This window comes from Heteronotia binoei, chromosome 21 (genome assembly GCF_032191835.1).
Source record: "Heteronotia binoei isolate CCM8104 ecotype False Entrance Well chromosome 21, APGP_CSIRO_Hbin_v1, whole genome shotgun sequence".
NCBI lineage: Eukaryota > Metazoa > Chordata > Lepidosauria > Squamata > Gekkonidae > Heteronotia > Heteronotia binoei.
The window spans coordinates 28,633,457-28,654,850 of record NC_083243.1 but is presented as its reverse complement, the minus strand read 5'-3'; the positions used below and the strand labels follow the sequence as shown (position 1 = coordinate 28,654,850).

At 44.2% G+C, this 21,394-nt stretch overlaps 2 protein-coding genes across 3 annotated transcripts in view; one reads left to right on the top strand and one right to left on the bottom strand.

The window, feature by feature from the left end:
- The window catches only part of DYNC1H1 (dynein cytoplasmic 1 heavy chain 1), a 71,362-nt gene extending 67,753 nt beyond the window's left edge, over positions 1 to 3,609 (top strand). The window contains exons 74-78 of the mRNA XM_060261145.1: positions 20 to 173; positions 691 to 833; positions 1,541 to 1,709; positions 2,997 to 3,124; positions 3,245 to 3,609. Of these exons, the coding sequence (XP_060117128.1) occupies positions 20 to 173; positions 691 to 833; positions 1,541 to 1,709; positions 2,997 to 3,124; positions 3,245 to 3,373 (723 nt within the window). The 3' untranslated portion in view covers positions 3,374 to 3,609. The remainder of the gene's footprint in view (positions 1 to 19; positions 174 to 690; positions 834 to 1,540; positions 1,710 to 2,996; positions 3,125 to 3,244) is intronic.
- Positions 3,610 to 6,084: 2,475 nt separating this feature from the next.
- On the bottom strand, positions 6,085 to 19,796 carry LOC132588746 (uncharacterized). Of its 2 annotated transcripts, none has more exons than XM_060261143.1 (5): positions 19,620 to 19,796; positions 15,420 to 15,490; positions 13,737 to 13,790; positions 9,505 to 9,567; positions 6,085 to 6,691 (listed from the first exon to the last, which is right to left on the bottom strand). In XM_060261143.1, exons 1-5 carry the CDS (start codon positions 19,672 to 19,674, stop codon positions 6,203 to 6,205), a joined length of 732 nt encoding a protein of 243 aa, XP_060117126.1. In that variant the 5' UTR covers positions 19,675 to 19,796; the 3' UTR covers positions 6,085 to 6,202. The 2 variants fall into 2 exon arrangements, with proteins under 2 accessions (XP_060117126.1, XP_060117127.1); XM_060261144.1 differs by having other exon boundaries at positions 13,737 to 13,787; positions 19,620 to 19,795.
- Positions 19,797 to 21,394: the final 1,598 nt, after the last annotated feature.

Genomic DNA, 21,394 nt, shown 5'->3' with positions numbered 1-21,394 from the left:
TCTCACATTTCAAACCAAGGATCCATTGTTCAGATTCTTTGAGAGGGAAGTGAAGATGGGGGCCAAACTCCTTCAAGACGTTAGACAGGATCTGGCGGACGTCGTTCAAGTGTGTGAAGGCAAAAAGAAACAAACCAATTACTTGAGGACCCTTATTAACGAGTTGGTGAAAGGTAGGTTGTGCGGTGCAGTTATTTTGAATGTTTCCTGAACGTTCTGAACAAAGGAAGGAAGAAGGTGGTGCAACTGATTTGTGGCAGAAAATGGAACATATAATGAGGATACAAAGAAAGAGTCTTAAGGCAGGGGGTTTAATTTACTTTGTCAGGTTAAAAAGTCAGCAAAGCGCCCTCTAATGTCTGAATACCTACCATGTATAAACTCTGCAGTTGTTGATACTTCATTTGTAAAATGGAAAGGTAGCAAATTTTTGAATGCTTTCATTGTAAACTTTAATCATTTGGACCTTTGGCTCTGGCTATATTGTGGCATCTGTACATTATCTAATGGAAGTTAACCATCGCCATCTTCCTTCATAAGGGTAGTTTGAAATGCCAAGTTTAATTATAGGCCATTGAGCTTATTTAGTAGTAGAAGAACTTTTCGTTTCACTTTAGCTGATTTGTAAAAATGATTTCTTTTAGACCTTATGTTCACAGCATAAGAAGCCTTCTTATACTTTCTCTGTAGGAATTCTGCCTCATAGCTGGTCTCACTACACAGTCCCTGCTGGTATGACAGTGATCCAGTGGGTGTCTGACTTCAGTGAACGCATTAAGCAGCTCCAGAATATCTCCCAGGCAGCAGCTTCTGGTGGAGCCAAAGAGCTTAAGGTAGGCTGAAGTGTTCTTCTTTGTCTGCACTGCTGAACTTCCTACATGAAAGGTGTCTGTGCAGAAGATCTTTAGCTTCTTCAGGAACTGGAAGCTGAGCTGTATGTTTCATGGAGAACTTTGCCCAGTTCAACCTTGGAGAATTGGAAAACAATGTTTTTAGAATACCATGGCAGAAAGATGCCTCTAAGAAGGCCCCATGGGACCTCGAAGCATTGTTTGTTTGTTTTTAATATATGAACAATTCAGTCAGCTCACGGCTCTTGTTTTCACGATACTACAATGCATGTGTCATAAGGTCTCTCTGAAATCTCTTTATGAAAAAGTGAGGTGAAATCTGTGTCAATCCCATCCTGCAGAGGTGGTTTTAAACCCATTACTGCGCTATAGGGTTTTGTGATGGTGGTGAACTGGAAGGGGGCAAACCGAGGGACTCTGGTTGCCAGTTGTTAAGATGGATCCAGAAGGGGCTAGAGAAGTAGTGCTGAAGGACTTGCAAAGCAAAGCAAGAGGACCTAAGTCCTAGGAAAGCAGTGGGGCCTAAGAAGAAGTTGGAGGTGCAGAGAGCAAGAACAAGGGAAGGGGCTGGACAGAGCTGAGAAGTCAGGAAAGGGGGCCAGCTGGTACTCTGGCTACAAGTCTCTGGTGCTGAGTGTATTGCACAAAGGAGCATCAAGCAACAGAGTTGTGCACTTCTCTCTCAACAGAATATCCACGTGTGCTTGGGAGGCCTCTTTGTGCCTGAGGCCTACATTACTGCCACAAGGCAATATGTGGCTCAGGCCAACAGCTGGTCCCTAGAAGAACTCTGCCTGGAGGTCAACGTGACGACCACTCAGAATGCAGTACTGGATGCCTGCAGTTTTGGAGTGACAGGTTAGTGGCCTCAATATGGTGGCAAAGCACATGCTGGGGAGTACCAGATAGTTATAGGGGAACAGGGCAACCCCCTTATGTGAAATGCACAATAGCAAAGTAGTTTGCCAAGAAAAGTTAAATTGCAAACAAATTCAGTAACTCTGAAAACTGTGCAACAGTCTGTTTATACTAATAGAGCTGTCTCAATGGAGGAGGATTGCACTGAAAATAACAGATGTGAATTCATCAGGATTTTATCTAGACTAAATTTTCAGCTCATGAAATACATGGATAACGTCCAACTTCTTCTTCCTGCTGTAGGATGCCCTCCCCCAGTTTGCCTAGCATGCTGTTCCTAATGGTTCCCTATTCCCCAGGAGCAACATTTGGGTAGGGGGGGAGCAGTGGGAGATAAGGAGGTAGAACTATTCTGTTGCTCAGACAGAAATAACTGACTTGAGCAGAAAACTGGATCTAGGCCATACTGTGCCAGTGCATGACCATTTCACTTCCTGTGCTAGCAAAAATTCTTAAGTGAAATTGCTGTCCTTCGCTCAGTCAATATATGAACTGTGTGCCTCTGAATGTGGAGCACTATGGGACACCGTATGTGCAACCTTTGCTAAAAGCTGTAGTTACATCTGACATGGCTCTGCTTCAGCAATAATCAACTCAATAAAAAATGGTTTTTCTAATGCTTTTTCCACTGGTGGAAGGAGAGAGGAATTGTTCTTCATCCCCTCTCCCACCCACACAGCCATCGGGCTCTCACCTCATGCTCTTTTGGAAGGGTGATCCTCAGAAGCAACAGTTCAGTGAGCAGGCAGGGAAGTCCCCACCCCACTGAGGGAAATCTCTGACATGACCTCAGGGATTCAGGCCATAAGTTCTGATACTCAGGTCAAGGGAAAGCATACAGGGCCAGGGATACAGACAGGTTCCACAAGCCCAACTACAAGCATTGAAAGCAAGGCTGACATTGGGCTTTGAGCAGTATGAGAACTTGCAGGGATTATACGGAACCTTTGCTAGAAGCTGTTATCTGCACCTCCTTTGTGCTGATGATTGATGACTGAACGATATTCTGCCATACCTGTTTTTGATAGTATCTGCTGAGATCAGTCCCAGCAGCAGGAGCCTTTTATTTCCATGCGATTATATCTGCCTGCTGTGCATGTGAAGTCTAAGCTGCCTGCAGGGACTCCATAAGCTTGGGCCACCACCCCCTTGAACAGCAAGCAGAAATGCCTCTCTTGCGAGTACTTCGTCAAGGCTTTTAACCGCCTCTTTCTTTTCCCATGTCAGGCCTGAAGCTTCAAGGGGCTACCTGCAACAACAACAAACTGTCCCTCTCCAATGCTATTTCAACCGTTTTGCCCATTACTCAGCTGCGTTGGATCAAGCAGACCAATGCGGATAAAAAGGCTAATGTGGTAAGATTGCCTGTTTAGTCCAGTACCTCTGCCTTCCTGGGGTGTAGCTTCTCGTGCTCGTCTTCCTGTCGGTGTGCCAGCTCCTGCTATAACTCTCCCTCGCATCTGCTCACTTTTCAGGTGACTCTGCCGGTTTACCTGAACTTCACCCGTGCGGATCTGATTTTCACCGTTGACTTTGAAATTGCCACTAAGGAAGACCCCCGCAGCTTCTACGAACGTGGCGTGGCTGTTCTGTGTACTGAATAAAAAGCTTAACGCATAATAGCAGTATATACTAGAGAGAACTATATTCCAGTTGTAGAGTGTTCGTTTAACACTGCAGGGCATAGGGTTAAGTTGTCAGATGGTCGCGCAGAGTTGAGCAGAACGGACGTTGTTGAAAGATGACAAATGGTTGGGAGGATTGGATTGGTTTTAGGTGGTTCTAAAGAAGCATCTTCTTGATTCATTGGATTTTACATGAAATAAAACTTTAATGCACAGTTCCTGCCTTTGTGTCTGTACAGTGGCCTAGTACAGTTTGGAGGGGGCAGGGATAAAAAAAAATTGTAGGCTGTGTTGCTTAAATGTTGGGAAGGGAGTGATGGGTGGCTGGGCATGAGTTTGGGGGGTTTTTTTTGGAGGGGGGGGTGGATCTGTGTTGATTGGTTCTTCAAAAGGAACAAAGTAGATGCTGTGCAGTTAGGCTCACCTCTAAGGGCAGGGTTGCAAGAGGCTATTGGAAAATAGATCAGAAGAGGAACTTAGATCGGTGTCCTGTTTATTTTTCCCATCTACCAATAGCCACTGTACCCTATGAGCAGCCTTTTCCTGTAATCTTCCAATACAGAAGTGATTACAGATGCTGATCTGTAGTAGTCATTTGACAAAATAATCTAACATTAAACTAGATCAGGATCTCAGCATGCTAAAGTTGCAGGTACCGACCAGTACATACCTGTCAATTTCTCTGCTTCTGTAAAGTATGACAGATTTTGAAATCTATTGCTGACCTTGTACAAACTGGAATTTAAGGGTACATGTCAGCTTTCCTACATTCATCATCTGTACATTATATATCTAGCAGTCTTGAAGAGCCAGTGCAGTTGGATTAAAACCAGGACAACCCAGCTTCAAACCCTCCCCTATCCAGTTTGGTGTTGTGGTGTGCGGACTCTTAACTGGGAGAACCGGCTTTGATTCCCCACTCCTCCACTTGCAGCTGCTGGAATGGCCTTGGGTCAGCCATAACTCTTGTAGAAATTGTCCTTGAAAGGGCAGCTGCTGTGAGAGTCCTCTCAGCCCCACCCACCTCACAGGGTGTCTGTTGTGTGGGAGGAAGATAAAGGAGATTGTGAGCCACTCTGAGATTCAGAGTGGAGGGCGGGATATAAGTCCAATATCATCATCTATCATGTGATGGTGCAAGAGGGAGGGCAAGAAGGGATAAACCAGTGCTTGGCTCTTGTAGCCCTTCTTTATATGTCCACAGTAATGCTAATCAGAACTTTGGGGATAGGAAGGAATTCTCCTCCAAGCTAGATTGGTCTAGAGACCCTGGAGGGTTTTTGCCTTCCTCTGGGTGTAGAGGGGGGGGGGGTTCAAGGGGTGGGGAGTTGTGAATTTCCTGCAATGTGCAAGGAGGGTTGGACTAGACCCTTGGGCTCCCCTCCAGCTCTTTTTTTCTTTGTAGCTTACTGGGTTAGCAAGGACTAATCATACACCCATGCTAACCCATATTGACAGGCAGTTAAGATAAGAGAGAAAAACATCTGTCATTATGCAGGAAATGCAGAATCATCTCCTTTGTATGGAAGTATGAGGCTGCTATTTATTCTTCTTTCCTACGCATGATCTTTCAAAGATTGGGAACACAATTCCTATTCTTTCCTGTATTGACAAGGGAAAGCTCTCGATTTTAATTTTCAGTTTACAAGCCTGGGTGCACCTGTGTTGGAGTAGGTGCCCTTTTGAAGGAAGGAAAACAACACTTCCTTCCCCCATCACTTCAGAAGCTGGGTAGGCAATGTAGAAAGGATGGTTACCAGTGTTTTCTGGTTTTCTGGAGGAATTGGGGGAGGGCATAAAATCAGCAATGGTAATGTACATTAACAAGCGGGGAAATATTCCCCAGCACCATTAAAGCAAGCTCGCAGAGATGCATGTAGATTCTTGCCTTCAGATACACAGGTGTCTGCTTCAGCCACACAGCCTGGGCAGGCGGCTTAAAGGTGAGTCATTATGAAGAAGAAAAACAACTTTCAACCTGGGAGGAGTGTGGTACTTAGTAGGAGGGAGTGTCTGGGAAGGTGCTGAGTCAACAGTAAAAGCAAAGCTGTCAAGTTTAGCATGTAAAAAATGGCAGTGGTTGGCTCAGCTCCAGAAGTCCTGATCTGACGCGCACACACCGCCTCAAAAGGTTTTACTGTAAATCAATATCAAAATGAACAGATGTCATACCTGCACATGCAACTAGATCCAAATTGTGAAATAAGGCCTACAAGAAGTTCACACCACTCCTTCCTGGGAGGTCCTTCAGTAGTACAGTTAGTGGGGCCATCAGCTTTTAAGGCCAATGAGGAAAGTAGGGGGCATGTAGCCTAGTCCTCTTGGGAGTATACCCCACCCCCCGCAGCCCTGGGGCAGATATTCAGGTTTGCAGAAAACATTTACATTGTAATTGATTTCCCACTAGCCTTATTCTGCTCTCTCACGCTTCTCCGTGGGGCTTCCGTCGGATTTCACACTATCTGCTCCGGGGCTGCAACTAGCTTCACCTTCTTTGTGTGGCAAACAGAAACTGGCTTTTAGAGGATCTTGTTTGCTGCGTGAAAGAGGCAGAGTGAGTTGAAGCCCTGGAGCAGATAGTGTGGAATCCAACAGAAGCCCCACGGGGAAGAGGAGAGTGAGAGTGGCATAAGACAACTGGGAAATCAGTCTGTGTGTTTTGAACCATTCGCTTGAAGAAGAAGAAGAAATGCAACACAAAATAGCTTTTAATATTCAACCAACGTAAGCATGAAGAATTTGCAGCATAGCCCACTTCCAACAGATCACAACAGTTCGCCAACAGCCTCCTCTTCCTCCACTGGTACATCAAGTTGCTCGAAGTTTCTTCCCAGCACACTCTACCATGGGCTGCCCTTGCTTTCGTTTGATTGGATCTTCATGGGCTCTTTCATCACTCAATCTCACGGTGGACCACAGTACAGAAGTTGGAGCTTTGTTTCCAGAGAACTGGCTACATACAGAAGGATTGTGCTGTGTGAAACAGAAAGATTCAGTTGTGCATGATTCAGCTTCCCGGGAAAGTCTTGAAGACAAACCCTTCCCGTCATCTTCCGTGGCGATTTCCATGAACATTAAGTTGTCTCTCGGCTTTGTTGTCTTATGAGTTGCAGAGACTCCCCAGTATGGTGATGTAGAGAGAGACTCTGGAGGAAAATTTTCTTCCACAGTCAGACCCTCAGGGACAGGATGCTTTGGAGAGATCCCCTTCCCGGGACATGCATCAGCAAGTGAAGCCACACTACAGTCAGAGGTACCAGATGTTTCTTCATAATCACCCTCATAAGGATCCAGGAACTAAGACAACAGATATTTTTGTCACAGCTATAGTAAACAGTTCCTAAGACCATATGCAACATCTATTGTGCTGGTACCAAATCAGTGCACATGGAATTGTCTTCTGCTGAAAGTAGGGCTTTTTTGTAGCAGGAACTCCTTTTCATATTAGGCTACACCCCCCTGATGTAGCCAATCCCCCTGGAGCTTACAGTAGGCCCTGAACTAAAAGCCCTATAAGCTCTTGGAGGATTGGCTGCATCAGAGGTGTGTGGCCTAAGGAGCTCCTGCTACAAAAAAAAAGCCCTGACTGAACGAGATCACTGGGCTCTCAAGATAGGTACTGTGTACCCCAGAGAGTCCCCAACCTCACTGAACCTAAGGGCAGAACTGAAATTTTGAGAGCAAGTAGTGGACACCACAATCAAATGGCAGCCATGGGGTAGTTGAACTAATCACAAAATGACTACCATGTGGGCTGCATCCAATCTCAAAATGTTGTGAGTTTCCACAAAACCTTAAGTTCCAGCCCAAATACCTCCCCCTATCCTGGAGGAAAGCCAGGGCTTTTTTTGTAGCAGGGACTCCTTTGCATTTTAGGCCACACCCCCTGATATAGTCAATCCTCCTGGAGCTTACAGGACTCTTAGTACAGGGCCCACTGTAAGGTTTTGGAGGATTGGCTACATCAGGGGGGGTGGAGCCTAATATGCAAAGGAGTTCTGGCTACAAAAAAAGCCCTGAAAGCAATTATTTCTGAATGGGGATTCTCTACTGACACAAAGGCAATGCTTTGTGGGCCCTTCTCCAATGAGGTGGAGGAAAGACAAGATGGGCTCCTTGGCTTTGAGAAGGTAGTGCTTCAGAGAAAGAACCCACAGGCACCAAGAAACACCTTGGTGAGCACTATATTGGGGATCACTGGTCTACTCTGTCAGCAGTTCTCCAAGGTCTCAAGCAGAGGCCTTTCATATCACCTATTCACACATCCTTTTCACTTGAGACGGCGGGAACTCCTTGCATGCAAATTAGATGCTCCAACTCTCATCACCTTTAGGACGGGTGGAAAGGTAAACATCTGAACAGGATGGTAAAAGCAGGTGTTTTTCCCTCTATACTACAATCCTGTAGGCATTTCTGGGACTATTTCATTTCAAACTCTGGGGTTTTTTGGCCACTGTGTGACACAGAGCGTTGGACTGGATGGGCCATTGGCCCGATCCAACATGGCTTCTGTTATGTTCTTTGCATGTGTATACACACAGGTTGTGCTGGAATGGGTGATCAGTACCTTTATTAGGAATTGGGCTAAAGAGAGCAATGAAAATTCTTGCGCTTTACTGCCAAGCTAATCAGGTTGAAATAAATTATTCAAAATCTAAAATTTTAGCCTTTGCAAATAGACCCAAGGTACATCATTGGAAGATAAATGACAGGGCTATTGAACAGACACGCTGCTTTAAGTACCTAGGGGTAGTCTTTCAGGCCTCAGGGGCTAGGAAGGCACATGTGGAATATGTTACAACAAGTGCAGCAAAAAGTTCAGGAGCCATAGAGAAATTCTATTGGACCTCCGGGGGGCAGAACGTGGCGGCTGCAGTTAAGGTCTTTAAGGCCAAGGCCCTTGCCCAAATTCTATATGGGGCACCCTTGAGTATAACACCATATCAGCATCTCTGGTATTTAGCGGAGAAAGTGCAATCAAAGTTCCTTAGGCATATACTACAAGTCCCTCCATGTGCTCCCAACTCATTTATCAGAGTAGAAACGGGTATGGTCACTGTGAAAGCAAGACTGTGGATTGCTGCTACTCTTTACTGGTATAAACTAATGACTCAGCCCACCAGTTTGGCGGGGCTGACAGCAAAAGACTCGTTTGTGCCTCCGTGGATTAGAGAAACGGAGTCCAAGTTGGGTTATTATGGACTATCTAAACAATATTTGCTCAACATGGAGTACAATCTGGTTAAACCCTTTCTTAAACAGAGAATCTTGGATGTCGAAAGACAGCATGATTTGAATCAGCTTAAAGGTTATTTACCAGGAATAGAGGAGCTACATAAAATAACACTGATGCCATACTTGCATAATCTTGATAAAGTTGAGTATAGGAGAGCATTTACCCTTCTCAGACTTGATATGTTACCGTCAGCTATTATTGAAGGCAGATACACAGGACAACCATACGAGGAGAGATTGTGTATTTGTGGGGACAAGAAACCGGAAGATAGGGAACATGTATTATTCCAATGTAAATTATATCAGTGTATTAGGGCCGACTATATACTCCCGATCTGTTCCAGTGTCCCTGGGAGAAATATTAGATATCAGCTAGACAAATTATTGGCGGATAGGAATAAAAGAACCACTTTATGTGCGGCAAAATTTGCTTCGCGAGCTATAAGTCTCCGGAAGCAATTCCTAAGGGAAATATCCAACTGAATGCCTCAGCTATGGAACCTAACTAGTGTTCTGGAGGGAAATTACATCATACTGTGTATGTTTTATTCCGATTATTGTTTTACCTGATTGTATTTTATTAAGTTATTTGTATCTAATTTGACTGGTCTATGACAGTATTAAACTTGAACTTATTAGGAATTAGTGCATAAACAGGAGTGCTTCCACACAGTGAACCTTCACAGGGGCAGTAAACATCCACACAGCTGATTTTAATTTTCTGCCTTTGCCTTTGTGCACTCACATGGGATTGGTTTTTGTAGACCTGAAAATAAATTGTTTTTGCTTTTATGCATGGTGCTTTGAATGCTGGTTGTAAACTGACATGCATAATAGAACTGTATTTAAAAAATAAGTACAAGTTCCAAACTTACTTGAAGTTTTTTGTAAGTTGTTTTCTTAAGTACTCCTCCTGGAAAGGAACTATTCAACAGAACCTGTTTTAGACAAGACTCACTTTCAGATATCTGCAATGCACAGAATTCTCATGTAATTTTCAGTGGTAAGAAATGACCAATTAATGTTAGAAACATAATAAATGAGTGTGAATACTCTAGGGTAGCCAGGCCAGACTCAGGAAATATCTGGAGACTTTGGGGATGGAGCCAGGAGAAAGGTTGTGACAAGTACAATTGAACTCCAAAGGGAGTTCTGGCCATCACATTTAAAGGGACCACACTCCTTTTAAATGTATTTCTTCCATTGGAAATAATGGAGGATGGGGCCACCTTCTTTTGGGGCTCATAGGATTGGACCCCTTGGTCCAATCTTTTTTAAACTTAGGAGATGTTTTGAGGAGAGGCACCAGATGCTATGCTGAAAGTTTGGTGCCTTTACCTAAAAAAACAGCCCCCCCCCCAGAACCCCAGATACCCTCAGATTGATTCTCCATTATACCCTATGGGGACCAGTTTCCATAGGATATAATGGAGAGCCCAGCAGACATTTAAACATCCCCCCCTTTCCGATGACCCTAAAGTAGGAGGAGGGCCTCCAACCCGGGAGAATCCCCTGTCCCAACCTGGGAATTGGCAACCGTAAAATAATTAATTTCTTAATGATTATTCATAGGAATATAAAGGATTTTATCCTATTATACTAAACAGTTTCATGTGTATAGCTGTGTTGGTCTGAGGAAGCAGAACAAAGTTTTGAGTCCAGTGGAAACTGTGAGACCAACAACTTTGTTGTCTTAAAGGTGCCACTGGATTCAAACTTTGTTATACTAAGCAATGTGATAGAGCTTCATAAGCCTAGTTTTGAAACATTTAGAACATTCTTTATTACAACCAATGAGTTCAACTTAAAATTCAACTATTCCTGAAGCCATCTGGTTCGCGTGTCAGCCATTACTAACTGTGGCCAACATCTCAGAGAGCTTCAGTTCCTGGACTGCCTAAAAACATACAGTAAATAATGTTTATATTGTTGTGTATTTAGAAAATGCATTTGCCATCTCCCCAAGGTGCTTCACAGCTGTGCAAAGTGCCTCACAACCAGTGTGTCCCTTTAAGCTGAGTTAGTGTGAGCTAGCTCACAGCTATTTAGTCTCCAACTCACACAATTTTGTCTTAGCTCAGGAAAAATGGCCCCAGAGCAAACTAATCTATGCAATAGCTCACAACTTTAATGCCAGTAGCTCACAAAGTGGAATTTTTGCTCACAAGACTCCACAGCTAACACAATACAAAGTCAGTAAAAATAAATCATTTAAATAAAACAAAGCAAATAAAAAACAGAAACCCAAGCTCTGGTCCACCCAACCGGGGACTAGTGAAGGTACCATACTGGTAATGTAACAACTGGGTTAGTTCTCCAATATGCTTCTGATTCTTGCATTTTAATCTCTTTATTTAAAAGTACACAAACTAGTACTGACAGCTGTGTGAAGAGCAAGTGTCGTCTGCAACTGATGTAGACATTAATTCCATGCCCGGTCCCTTCCTGGTCCCACCCTACACCCCCATTACCCTGCAGCTTCTTTCTTCCAGAAAATTGGTGGTGGGGTGAATTTGAACAATAGCACCTGTGCACATCTGCATTTATTAATAATATATGTAAAGAAAAAAGCCGTGTGGAAAGGGAATGTTTGGAGGGAAGTCTGCATAAGCAGAAACTGTGACAACAATGTCTGTAAGAGAAAGGAAATAGACAGCATGGGAAGCATGGTACTAAAAACATGGTGGGCAGTCTCTGTCACAATGATGCTTCCAGCTTTGAATACACTGTTTCACTTGAAAATAGCACCAGGGCAGATAAGGGAGGGAAAACAGCCCTAGAAAAGGACCCTGCTTCCCAGGGAAGGGAGCGGCTGTCTCTATCATACTGAGGAGCCTGCCCCTTCCCCTAGAGCAGTGGAATTGCAAAGGCTTCTCTGTTGCCATGTGAAGCTTGAGTGGGCTACATACCACCCTTCTGCCACACATGGGGGAGCTGTATCTTTGGAGAAAAGCAGCACGGCTTTTTTTTGTAGCAGGAATTCCTTTGCATATTAGGCGACACACACCCTGATGTAGCCAATCCTCCTGGAGCTTACAGTAGGCCCTGTACTAAGAGCCCTGTAAGTTCTTGGAGGATTGGCTACATCAGGGGGCATGGCCTAATATGCAAAGGAGTTCCTGCTACCAAAAAAGCCCTGGAAAAAAAGGATGCTGAACTAGTATACCACAATCTGCAAAGTATCCCCAGAATCCAGCGCTGGGCTTTGGGCATCACTTTAGGAAGAACAAACTCACATTTTTACAGGAGAAACTAATCAGAGGTACAGATCCTAATCAGAGGCTTGGATCCTATAAGCGAGTTCCATGCGTGCTAGAGCCAGTTTGGTGAAGTGGTTAAGTGTGCAGGCTCTTATCTGGGAGAACCGGGTTTGATTCCCCACTCCTCCACTTGCACCTGCTAGCATGGCCTTGGGTCAGCCAGAGCTCTGGCAGAGGTTGTCCTTGAAAGCTGCTGTGAGAGCCCTCTCCAGCCCCACCCACCTCACAGGGTGTCTGTTGTGGGGGAGGAAGGTAAAGGAGATTGTGAGCCGCTCTGAGACTCTTTGGAGTGGAGGGCGGGATATAAATCCAATATCTTCTTATCTTCTTCTTCTTCTTCTAGCTTATGGCATAGAGCACTTTCCATTTGTTTTGCACCACTACTTCTGTTTGTGCAAGAGAACCCTGAAAATCACTGACCCTGCAGAAGCACAGTGAAAGAGGAAGCACATTCTGCAGCAGAGGCTACCTAGCACACACAGAACTCATTCCTAGGACCCAAGCCATAGAATTAGACCTGCCACTACAGATATGGAATGTTTTGAACCCATGTTTAGTGAAAGGAAGACCCTTGCAGGTCAGGTACAGTGGAATGATTTCTCCTTGCCTATGCCCCTCTGCATATCACCCTAGTCCAGTCAAAGAGCATAAATGCTATTGTAATTTGAAGAAGATGATATTGGATTTATATCCCGCCCTCCACTCTGAAGAGTCTCAGAGCAGCTCACAATCTCCTTTACCTTCCTCCCCCACAACAGACACCCTGTGAGGTGGGTGGGGCTGCAGAGGGCTCTCACAGCAGCTGCCCTTTCAAGAACAACCTCTGCCAGAGCTATGGCTGACCCAAGGCCATGCCAGCAGGTGCAAGTGGAGGAGTGGGGAATCAAACCCAGTTCTCCCAGATAAGAGTCCGCTCACATTTGACATCTGAAATCACTCCAAAAACAGATGGTCTCACAGTATCTGAAGAAGTGGGCAGTGACACATGAAAGCTTAACCCCTGCCTCAAAATTTGTCAGTCTTTAAGGTGCTCCTGGACTCTTGCTATTTTCTACTACCACAGACAAACACGGCTACCCAGCTTGATCTATCTGCAGCATTTTAGACTATAGGTGGATAGTATAATTTCAGCAGGCTCTCCTATATGGGAAAGAGTCTCATATAAAGAGTCCCGTGGCGCAGAGTAAAACTGCAGTGCAGCATGTCGGAGCCCTCTGCTCACGACCGGAGTTCGATCCCAGTGGAAGCTGGGTTCAGGTAGCCAGCTCAGGTTGACTCAGCCTTCCATCCTTCCAAGGTCGGTAAAATGAGTACCCAGCTTGCTGGGGGGGGAAGCGTAGATGACCGGGGAAGGCAATGGCAAACCACCCTGTAAAAAGTCTGCTGCAAAAACGTTGTGATGCGACGTCACCCCAGAGTCGGAAACGTCTGGTGCTTGCACAGAGGACTACCTTTACCTTTCACCTATAGGAGAAAGCTCCCTGCACGTAGAAAATTAGCACACCAGGTAAAAGAGTCCATCCCTTTTCTCAGTCTGCTCATTTTCTAGTTTTAGTATAGAGGAGCACCTACTTATCTTTAAAAGCAACCTTGCAGTCTGAAGAAAAGCAGGAGGCAGTGGCAGATTAAAGACTGACAAAACGTATTCCACCATAAACCAGAATTAAAGTGAATTACACTGGAATATAATGTGTTTGCTTTTAAGCTGCTGCTGAATCCCTATTTTAAAAAACAGTGTGACTATCCATCCAGAATCTGGTGTCTGAAATGGCAGAGCATAAATGGCCCCAAGAGGCATGGGAAACAGAACTAGAGCTTTTCAGTGTTCAGACAGCTGTATGCATTACCTCTGTGTTGGCATCAGATTCAGAATCAGTGCTGGACTCTACTCTGCACTTCTGCTATAAGCAAGAGAAACAGAAGCTGGTCAACATCAAAGCATATTTAATTCTGTTCAGTTACTGATATCTATTCTGCTTTCCTGACCATGGTTCCTAAATGCTCACATTACAGAGAATTCTTGTTAAAGCTTCAAGGTCAGCGCTTGGCTACATTAAAGATGAAGCTAACAAAAACAACAACAAAAACCCACAGTAAATCTCAAAGATGATTTGCTGAAGTTACTTTTGATACTTTATAAATCATAGCAATATTCTCAAAAAATGCCTAATAATCATCTTCTATTTTTTACAAATTAACTGACAATATTGCCATAGTTTATAACAGGGGTGTCAAATATCCAGCTCGCGGGCCAGAACAGCCTGCCCGGGGCTTTAATCAGGCCCACCGGACTCTTTTTTTCCTCACTTTCTGCCCTCCTGTCTTCATCCTTTGGAGTGCCGAGGCTGCCCAAGTTCTGTTCTCTTTCTGCCTCGTCCTTGTCAGCTGCAGTAGGAAGCAAAGCTGCAAAGAAAATGCAGAGTGGATTTTCCATTAAAGTCTCTGGGCAGAGAGACTTTAATGGAAAGTCCATTCCACGTTTTGCTTGCAACTTTGTCTGTGCTGCAATGCGTTTCAATGGAGTGGAGCTCAGTTTAACTTCCCAGCTTTCCTATGGCCAGCTGAAGCTTCCTGGAGTTGTGTCCTTGCAAATAAAGGGTTGATGCTTTGAGCCAGCTTTGTGTCTGCTAAATGGACATGAGAAATGTCCATTTCTCTCACTCTCTCATCAGCCTTTTCTCTGAGAGAAAAGGATGACAAAGGACCAAATCTGCAAAATTGTGAGGAACCCCGGGCATATGGTCCCTTACTCTCTCGTTGACAAGTTTCTCACTGGAAGTTGGAGGACACCACCCAAGTTACTGGATACAAGTTTTCATAGTGGGAAGGCTTTTGCCTCTAAAGGACTATGAACAGCAGACATTGGGGGGGGGGGGAGCACTCTGTTTCCAGTTTTTGAGTGGTTATCAGCAACATGTAATGTTTTATATTGATGCATGATTCTTGATTAATAGAGTTTGCATACACACTGTACGTGTGAAAGTATAATTGTTATCCGGTGATGTATATTGAGATTTCCCCCTGGAGAAAATGGCTGCTTTGAAGGGTGGACTCTGTGGCATTGTACCATGCTGAGGCCCCTCCCCTCCACAAACCCCACCCTCTCCCAGCTCCACCCCCAAAGCCTCCAGGTATTTTCTAACACAGACCTGGCAACCCTACCTTCAGTGCATAAGATCAGGGCAAGGCAGTTAACAACAAGCCTTCTGGAGTTCATTAATTTATAGGGTTGCCAGGTCTGGGTTGGAAAATTCCTGGTGTGGGGTGTGTGTGTGTGAAACCTGGGGAGCGCAGGGTTTGGGGAGGGAAAAGACTTCAGCGGGGTATGATGCCATAGGGACCAACTTCCCAAACAGCCCTTTTTTCCAGGGGAACTGATCTCTTGTCTGGAGACCAGCTGTAATTCCAGGAGATCCCAGCCAACCCTTGGAAGTTAGGAAGCTTATTCATTCATAAGGTCACCATTAATTGGAAGCGAGTTGACAGCACATAACACACACAGAGAGAGCTTTTTAGAAAGAGAATTTTACCATGTACTTGTGAGCTAACTGCACCATGTCAGCAGAACTTTTTTCTGAGTTCACCAATTTACATGAGTCTACTGCAGAAGAAAGAAGAGGGGTGGGGGGAGACATGTTGGTTACAAAAATGCCAGATGCTAATGGATATTTTCCTCCCACATTTTGCTCTCGGGAATTTAATTAAAGCTGAATATGTTTACAGAACACTCAAAGGATGTGTGTTCACTGTTTAGTACAAAATCTAAATTGAAAACACATACAGCCGGGGGGCGGGGGGGACAATACACAGTCCCTAAAAATGTGGGCACAGACTTTAATCTCATATGTTATAGTTGCCAACTCTGGCTTGAGAAATTCCATGAGATTGGTAGCAATGTCTAGGGCTGGCAGAATATGTGGAAGGGAGGGAGTTCAGAGGGGATGCAGTGGCACAGCGTCCACCATGAAGCGGCCATTTCCTCCAAGGAAACTCATTTCTGTATTCTGGAGATTGGTCATTATTTCAGGAGAATTCATGAGATTGGTAACTTTAGTTGTCGTACTAGGGTTGCCAGGCCTGTGTTGGAAAATACCTGGAGACTTTGGGGGTGGAGCCAGGAGAGGGTGGGGCTTAGGGAGGGGAGGGGCTTCAGCAGGGTACAATGCCACAGAGTCCACCCTTCAAAGCAGCCATTTTCTCCAGAGGAGCAAATCCTAGAGTACCACAATACAGATCAATTTGTATAACACCAAAAAAACCCTGGAAAATTGACGAACAATATTAAAGATAAATTGATAAATGTTAGTTATGCAAAAACACTTTTCACAAACTACATGTCACTTAGCAAAGTACAAAACATCACAAGTTCCAAAATCCAATGCAGCTACCCAACCAACAGGAACTTCTGGAACAGGCTCAGATAATATACCCCAAAGATAAGTGGGATACGTCTCTTTGACAAAGATTTATTCGGAAACAGTAATATAAGCGGCTTTACTGTCAGAGGCTGTTGGCAACCCACTTTTCTAAGAAGTTTCAAAATGATGAAGCCTTGAGTATGTCAATATTTGAAAAAGAAAGAAATATCTACGAAAAATTGGAACTGACTGCACGCGGAATATTCCCGGCACTGGCACTTTAATTTACCCGCGGATGCAGGCAAATGGTCTATAAGTGTATGAAGTCAGTAACTGACACGATGAACAGGAAATAATTTTAGAACTTTATTCTTCGCACATTGGATTTTGGAACTTGTGATGTTTTGTACTTTGCTAAGTGACACTATGTAGTTTGTGAAAAATGTTTTTGCATAACTAAGATTTATACATTTATCTTTAATATTGTTCGCCAATTTTCCACAGTTTTTTTTTTTTTGTGCTTTACAAATTTTCTCCAAAGGAGCTGATATCTGCCAGCTGGAGATCAGCTGTAAAAGCGGAAGATCTCCAGGCCCCACCTGGAGGTTGGCAACTCTATGTGGTAGTACTATGCTAAGTGGGGAGGTCAGGTCCCATATCATTGTCCAGGGGTCCCAAACAGGGTGCTCATGGGCACCCAACACCTTTCTTGATGCCCAGCATGTATTTTTAGAAAGTGGGTTGGACTCTTACTCAGCAGGGCTTCTGATGAACCCCTGAAAATCTGATCAGCTATGCAGATTACAACAGCATTTCTTCAGTGAAAACTGCCATCATAGTGTTTGTAAGAGCCACTTTGGTTTATTGTTTAAGAGTGATGGACTCTAATCTGAAGAACTGGGTTTGATTCCCCACACCTCCACATGCAGCTGCTGGTGTAACCTCCTTGGGTCAGTTACAGTTTTCTCAGAGCAGTTCTCTCAAGAACTCTCTCAGCCCCACCTACCTCACAGGGTGTCTGTTGTAAGGAGAGGATGGGAAGGAGATTGTAAGCCACTCTGAGACTCCAAGTGAAGGGAAAGGGTATAGATCCTATTATCTTATTATTATTATTCTTTCCCACCCCTCTTACCTAGTGTGTTTTTAATTACTTATCTTCTTCCCTTCACTTGGGCTTCCTCTCTGTGTATGGTTGGCTCCACCTCCTGCAGCAGCCATTTTGTAGCTGTACCCATTACCTTGTGCTAGAATTCCAAAGGTGTCCACCACGAGCCCAAAAAGATCAGAGGGACCCCTGGTGTAGTGAAAGGCCTCCTGACCTGGTATTGTCCCTCTGACCACAACAAGCTGCCCTCAATGATTAGCTGTGAAGCTGAGGAAAGAACTTTGTATGTATTTATTCCTCTTTTTTATTGTTTGTATAGAGGAGTGTTGAAAGAATAGTTGTGGGAATCTAGCAGCCCTCCAACTTCTGAAAATCATACAGAAGAAGAAGATGATATTGAATTTATATCCCGCCCTCCACTCCGAAGAGTCTCACAATCTCCTTTACCTTCCTCCCCCACAACAGACACCCTGTGAGGTGGGTGGGGCTGGAGAGGGCTCTCACAGCAGCTGCCCTTTCAAGGACAGCTCTTTGAGATTTATGGCTGATCCAAGGCCATGCTAGCAGGTGCAACTGGAGGAGTGGGGAATCAAACCCAGTTCTCCCAGATAAGAGTCCGCACACTTAACCACTACACCAAACTGGCTCTCCAACAGTGCTCAGGTCAATGGCTTTGTCATTTCTATACTGAACTCTCAGTGGGGGATCTACTTCTATAAAATGTGTGCAAAAATCACAGTATAATTATTGGCTGTGCTTTACCATTCTGTTTTATACACTGCCACCCCAAAAGTTACTAGAGACCTTTAGAAAAGAGAGAATCCTCACTGCCAACTGGGGATAAAATCAAGTAGAAGGTCACTGCAGCCACATTTATATAGAATTACTCCAGGGCAATTTTTTTTTAGCATTAACAACCATCAAATCAAACTTGTTATTTGTGCTATTTCATAAGTAAAAATCATCTCATTCACCCAAGCATTTCATTTTATTTATTTAACTCATTCATTTATACCCAGCCTTTCTCCCCTGATGGGGACCCAAAGTGACTTGCATTATTATTCTGTCCTCCATTTTCTCCTCCCAACAGCCCTGTGAGGTAAGTTAGGCTGACAGTGCGTGACTGGCCCAAGGTCACCCAGCAAACTTCCATGGCATGAGTGAGGATTTGAACTGGATCCCCCAGTACTCTTAACCACCATACCCACCTTTCTTTACTTCATTTATATCCTTCCCAAATGAGGATCCAAAGCAGTTAGCACTGATCTCCCTTCCTTTTTATCCTCACAACACCACTATGAGGTAGGTTAGGTTAAAATTCTGAGTTCACATCTGGCCCAGGGTCACCCAGCAAGCTTCTATGGCACAGTGGGGATTCAGACCTGGGACTCCCAGATCTAGAGCCAGTTTGGTGTAGTGGTTAAGAGCAGAGGACTCTAATCTGGAGAACTGGGTTTGATTCCCCACTTCTCCTCTGCATGTAGCCATCTGGGTGACCTTGGGTCAGGCACAGTCCTCTTAGAGAACCAGTTTGGTGTAGTGGTGAAGTGTGTGGACTCTTATCTGGGAGAACCAGGTTTGATTCCCCACTCCTCCACTTGCACCTGCTGGAATGGCCTTGGGTCAGCCATAGCTACCACAGAAATTGTCTTTGAAAGGGCAGCTGCTGTGAAAGCCCTCTCAGCCCCACCCACCTCACAGGGTGTCTGTTGTGGGGGGAGAAGATATAGGAGATTGTAAGCCACTCTGAGTCTCTGATTCAGAGAGAAGGGTGGGGTATAAATCTGCAGTCTTAGAGCTCTTTCAGCTCCACCTACTTCACAGGGTATCTGTTCTGGAGAGAGGAAGGGAAAGACTATTGTAAGCCATTCTGAGACTCTTTCAGGTAGCAAAGAGTGGGTATAAATCCAACTCTTCTTTTTCTTAATTATTTAAAAATTATTCTGTTGATTGTTTTGCCTTCACCAAAGTGATTTATCTATTACCTATGCTACCTATGGTATATTTTAATTTCTCCCCTTGCTGTTGCTTATTGTTAGTTACTTTGGTTTTTCTGGCTCTAATTAATTTTTTAAAAATTATTTCAAGAAAATAAACCAACCAGTTTCTCTCCCTCCCTCAATTGTTGTGAAGAGAAAACTGCGTATGCTGCCCCAAGCTCCTTGGACAAAATATATATATGTATTTATCCGTTATGAAACAGAAAAGAAACAAAACAAAAGAAAATGAGGACTACTGCTTGTTGAGAAGTGTCACCTTCCTCATACCTGCCATAGGCTTCCCACTTTGGCATTTCTTCCTTCTGCGTTTCTTTTGCTCCATAGATACCACCTTTGCTCCCTCAGACTCCACAGCTCTTCAGTTGTAAGGAAGTCACTTCTCTCCTCCCCCCCACCCCTTATTATCTCAAGTACTTGCACCTGAATCCCCATGGAGAGTCTCCTGGGCTTCCAAACTCAACATATCAAATAGGGTTGCCAACCTCCAGGTGTGTATTTTTTGAGAAATATTACTGAACACAATAAACTGAGGCATTTTTGTTTTCAGTCTGTCTTTAATGGATTATGTTCCTTTAAGAATTTTTCTATATAGAAGCTGACAGTCACAGAGCTTGCGCTTTTTCTCTGAACCTCCTGAAGATCCCCTAGAATCTCAACTGATCTCCAATCTGCTCAATTATCTATTTATCTAAAACATTTACCCCACTTTTCCTGAAGAAAATGCCTGCCTTGGAAGGTAGACTGAATGTCCTTATACCCTACTGAATTTCTTCCCCTCCCTAAACCCCTCCCTCAAATCTCCAGATATTTCCAAACCCAGAGATGGCAACAAGTCAGAAGTGACCAGAGGGAACTTCACACACACACACACACACACACAATGTGCAGAAATGGGCAGGTGAAACTTTTCATTTATTATTATTATTTGTTTATTTATATTCCGCCCATTCCCCCGTTTGGGGGCTCAGAGTGGAGTACAGCAATTAGAGATAAAACCATAAAAAAACTTTTCATGGCAAGGAGGCAAATAACATCACCAGGTAAAGAACATCCCATTATGCCTCTGTTAAGGGACAGGACATTTTCACCTCTGAAATTAACAACTCTATTCAACAGCCGCTGCAGTTGCCCCTTTTCCACATAATAGTTAGAACCTGAAGTAGCAGGAAGAACCCTGTATTCGTGCTTCAAGCTGGCTTGGGCCTTCCCAAAACTAAGTACAATTAACATTGTGTAAGCTCATTCAGAACTCTTTATTGACTAGCACTGAGACTGAGGTAAAAAAAAATGCATTAATTTATCCAAGAGTGTAGTGAGCTGGCAAAAATAATATATCAGGTGAAGTTTTTTCCATGACAATATCTCAGTGCTGCAAACTAGGGTTGCCAGCTATCTAGAGTTGTCAATCCCAAGTTGGGGGACAGGGGATCCCCCAGTTTGCAGCCCTCCCCTCCTGCTTTAGGGTCATCAGAAAGCAGAGGGGGGAATGAGTACTCCATTATGCCCTAAGGAGACCAGTCCCCATAGGGTATAATGGAGAATTGACTCGGGTGGGGGGGCTGCTTTTTGAGATAGAAGCACCAAATTTTCCGCATAGCATCCGGTGCCTCTCACCAAAACACCCACCAAGTTTCAAAAAGATTGGACCATGGAGTCAAATACTATGAGCCCCAAAAGAAGGTGCCCCTATCCATTATTTCCAAATGGAGGAAGGCATTTAAAAGGTGTGCTTGTGGCCCCTTTAAATGTGATGGCCAGAACTCCCTTCAGAGTTCAATTGTGTTTGTCACAGCCTTGCTCCGGGCTCCACCCCCAAAGTCCCCAGATATTCTTGAGTCACACCTGGCAAGCCTACAGCTACCTGGTTGTCAGTGTCCTATCACTTTAACAAGGGCTTAATAGGCTTTTTATTTATCAGGTGATATTACTTCCTTCTGTGCCTCAAAAAGCTTCACTGGTCCACTTCCATGCATTAGATGGACAGAACATTTGTATTGCAGAGGATCAGAAATAAATTTGCGGCACAGAATATGGTCAAAACA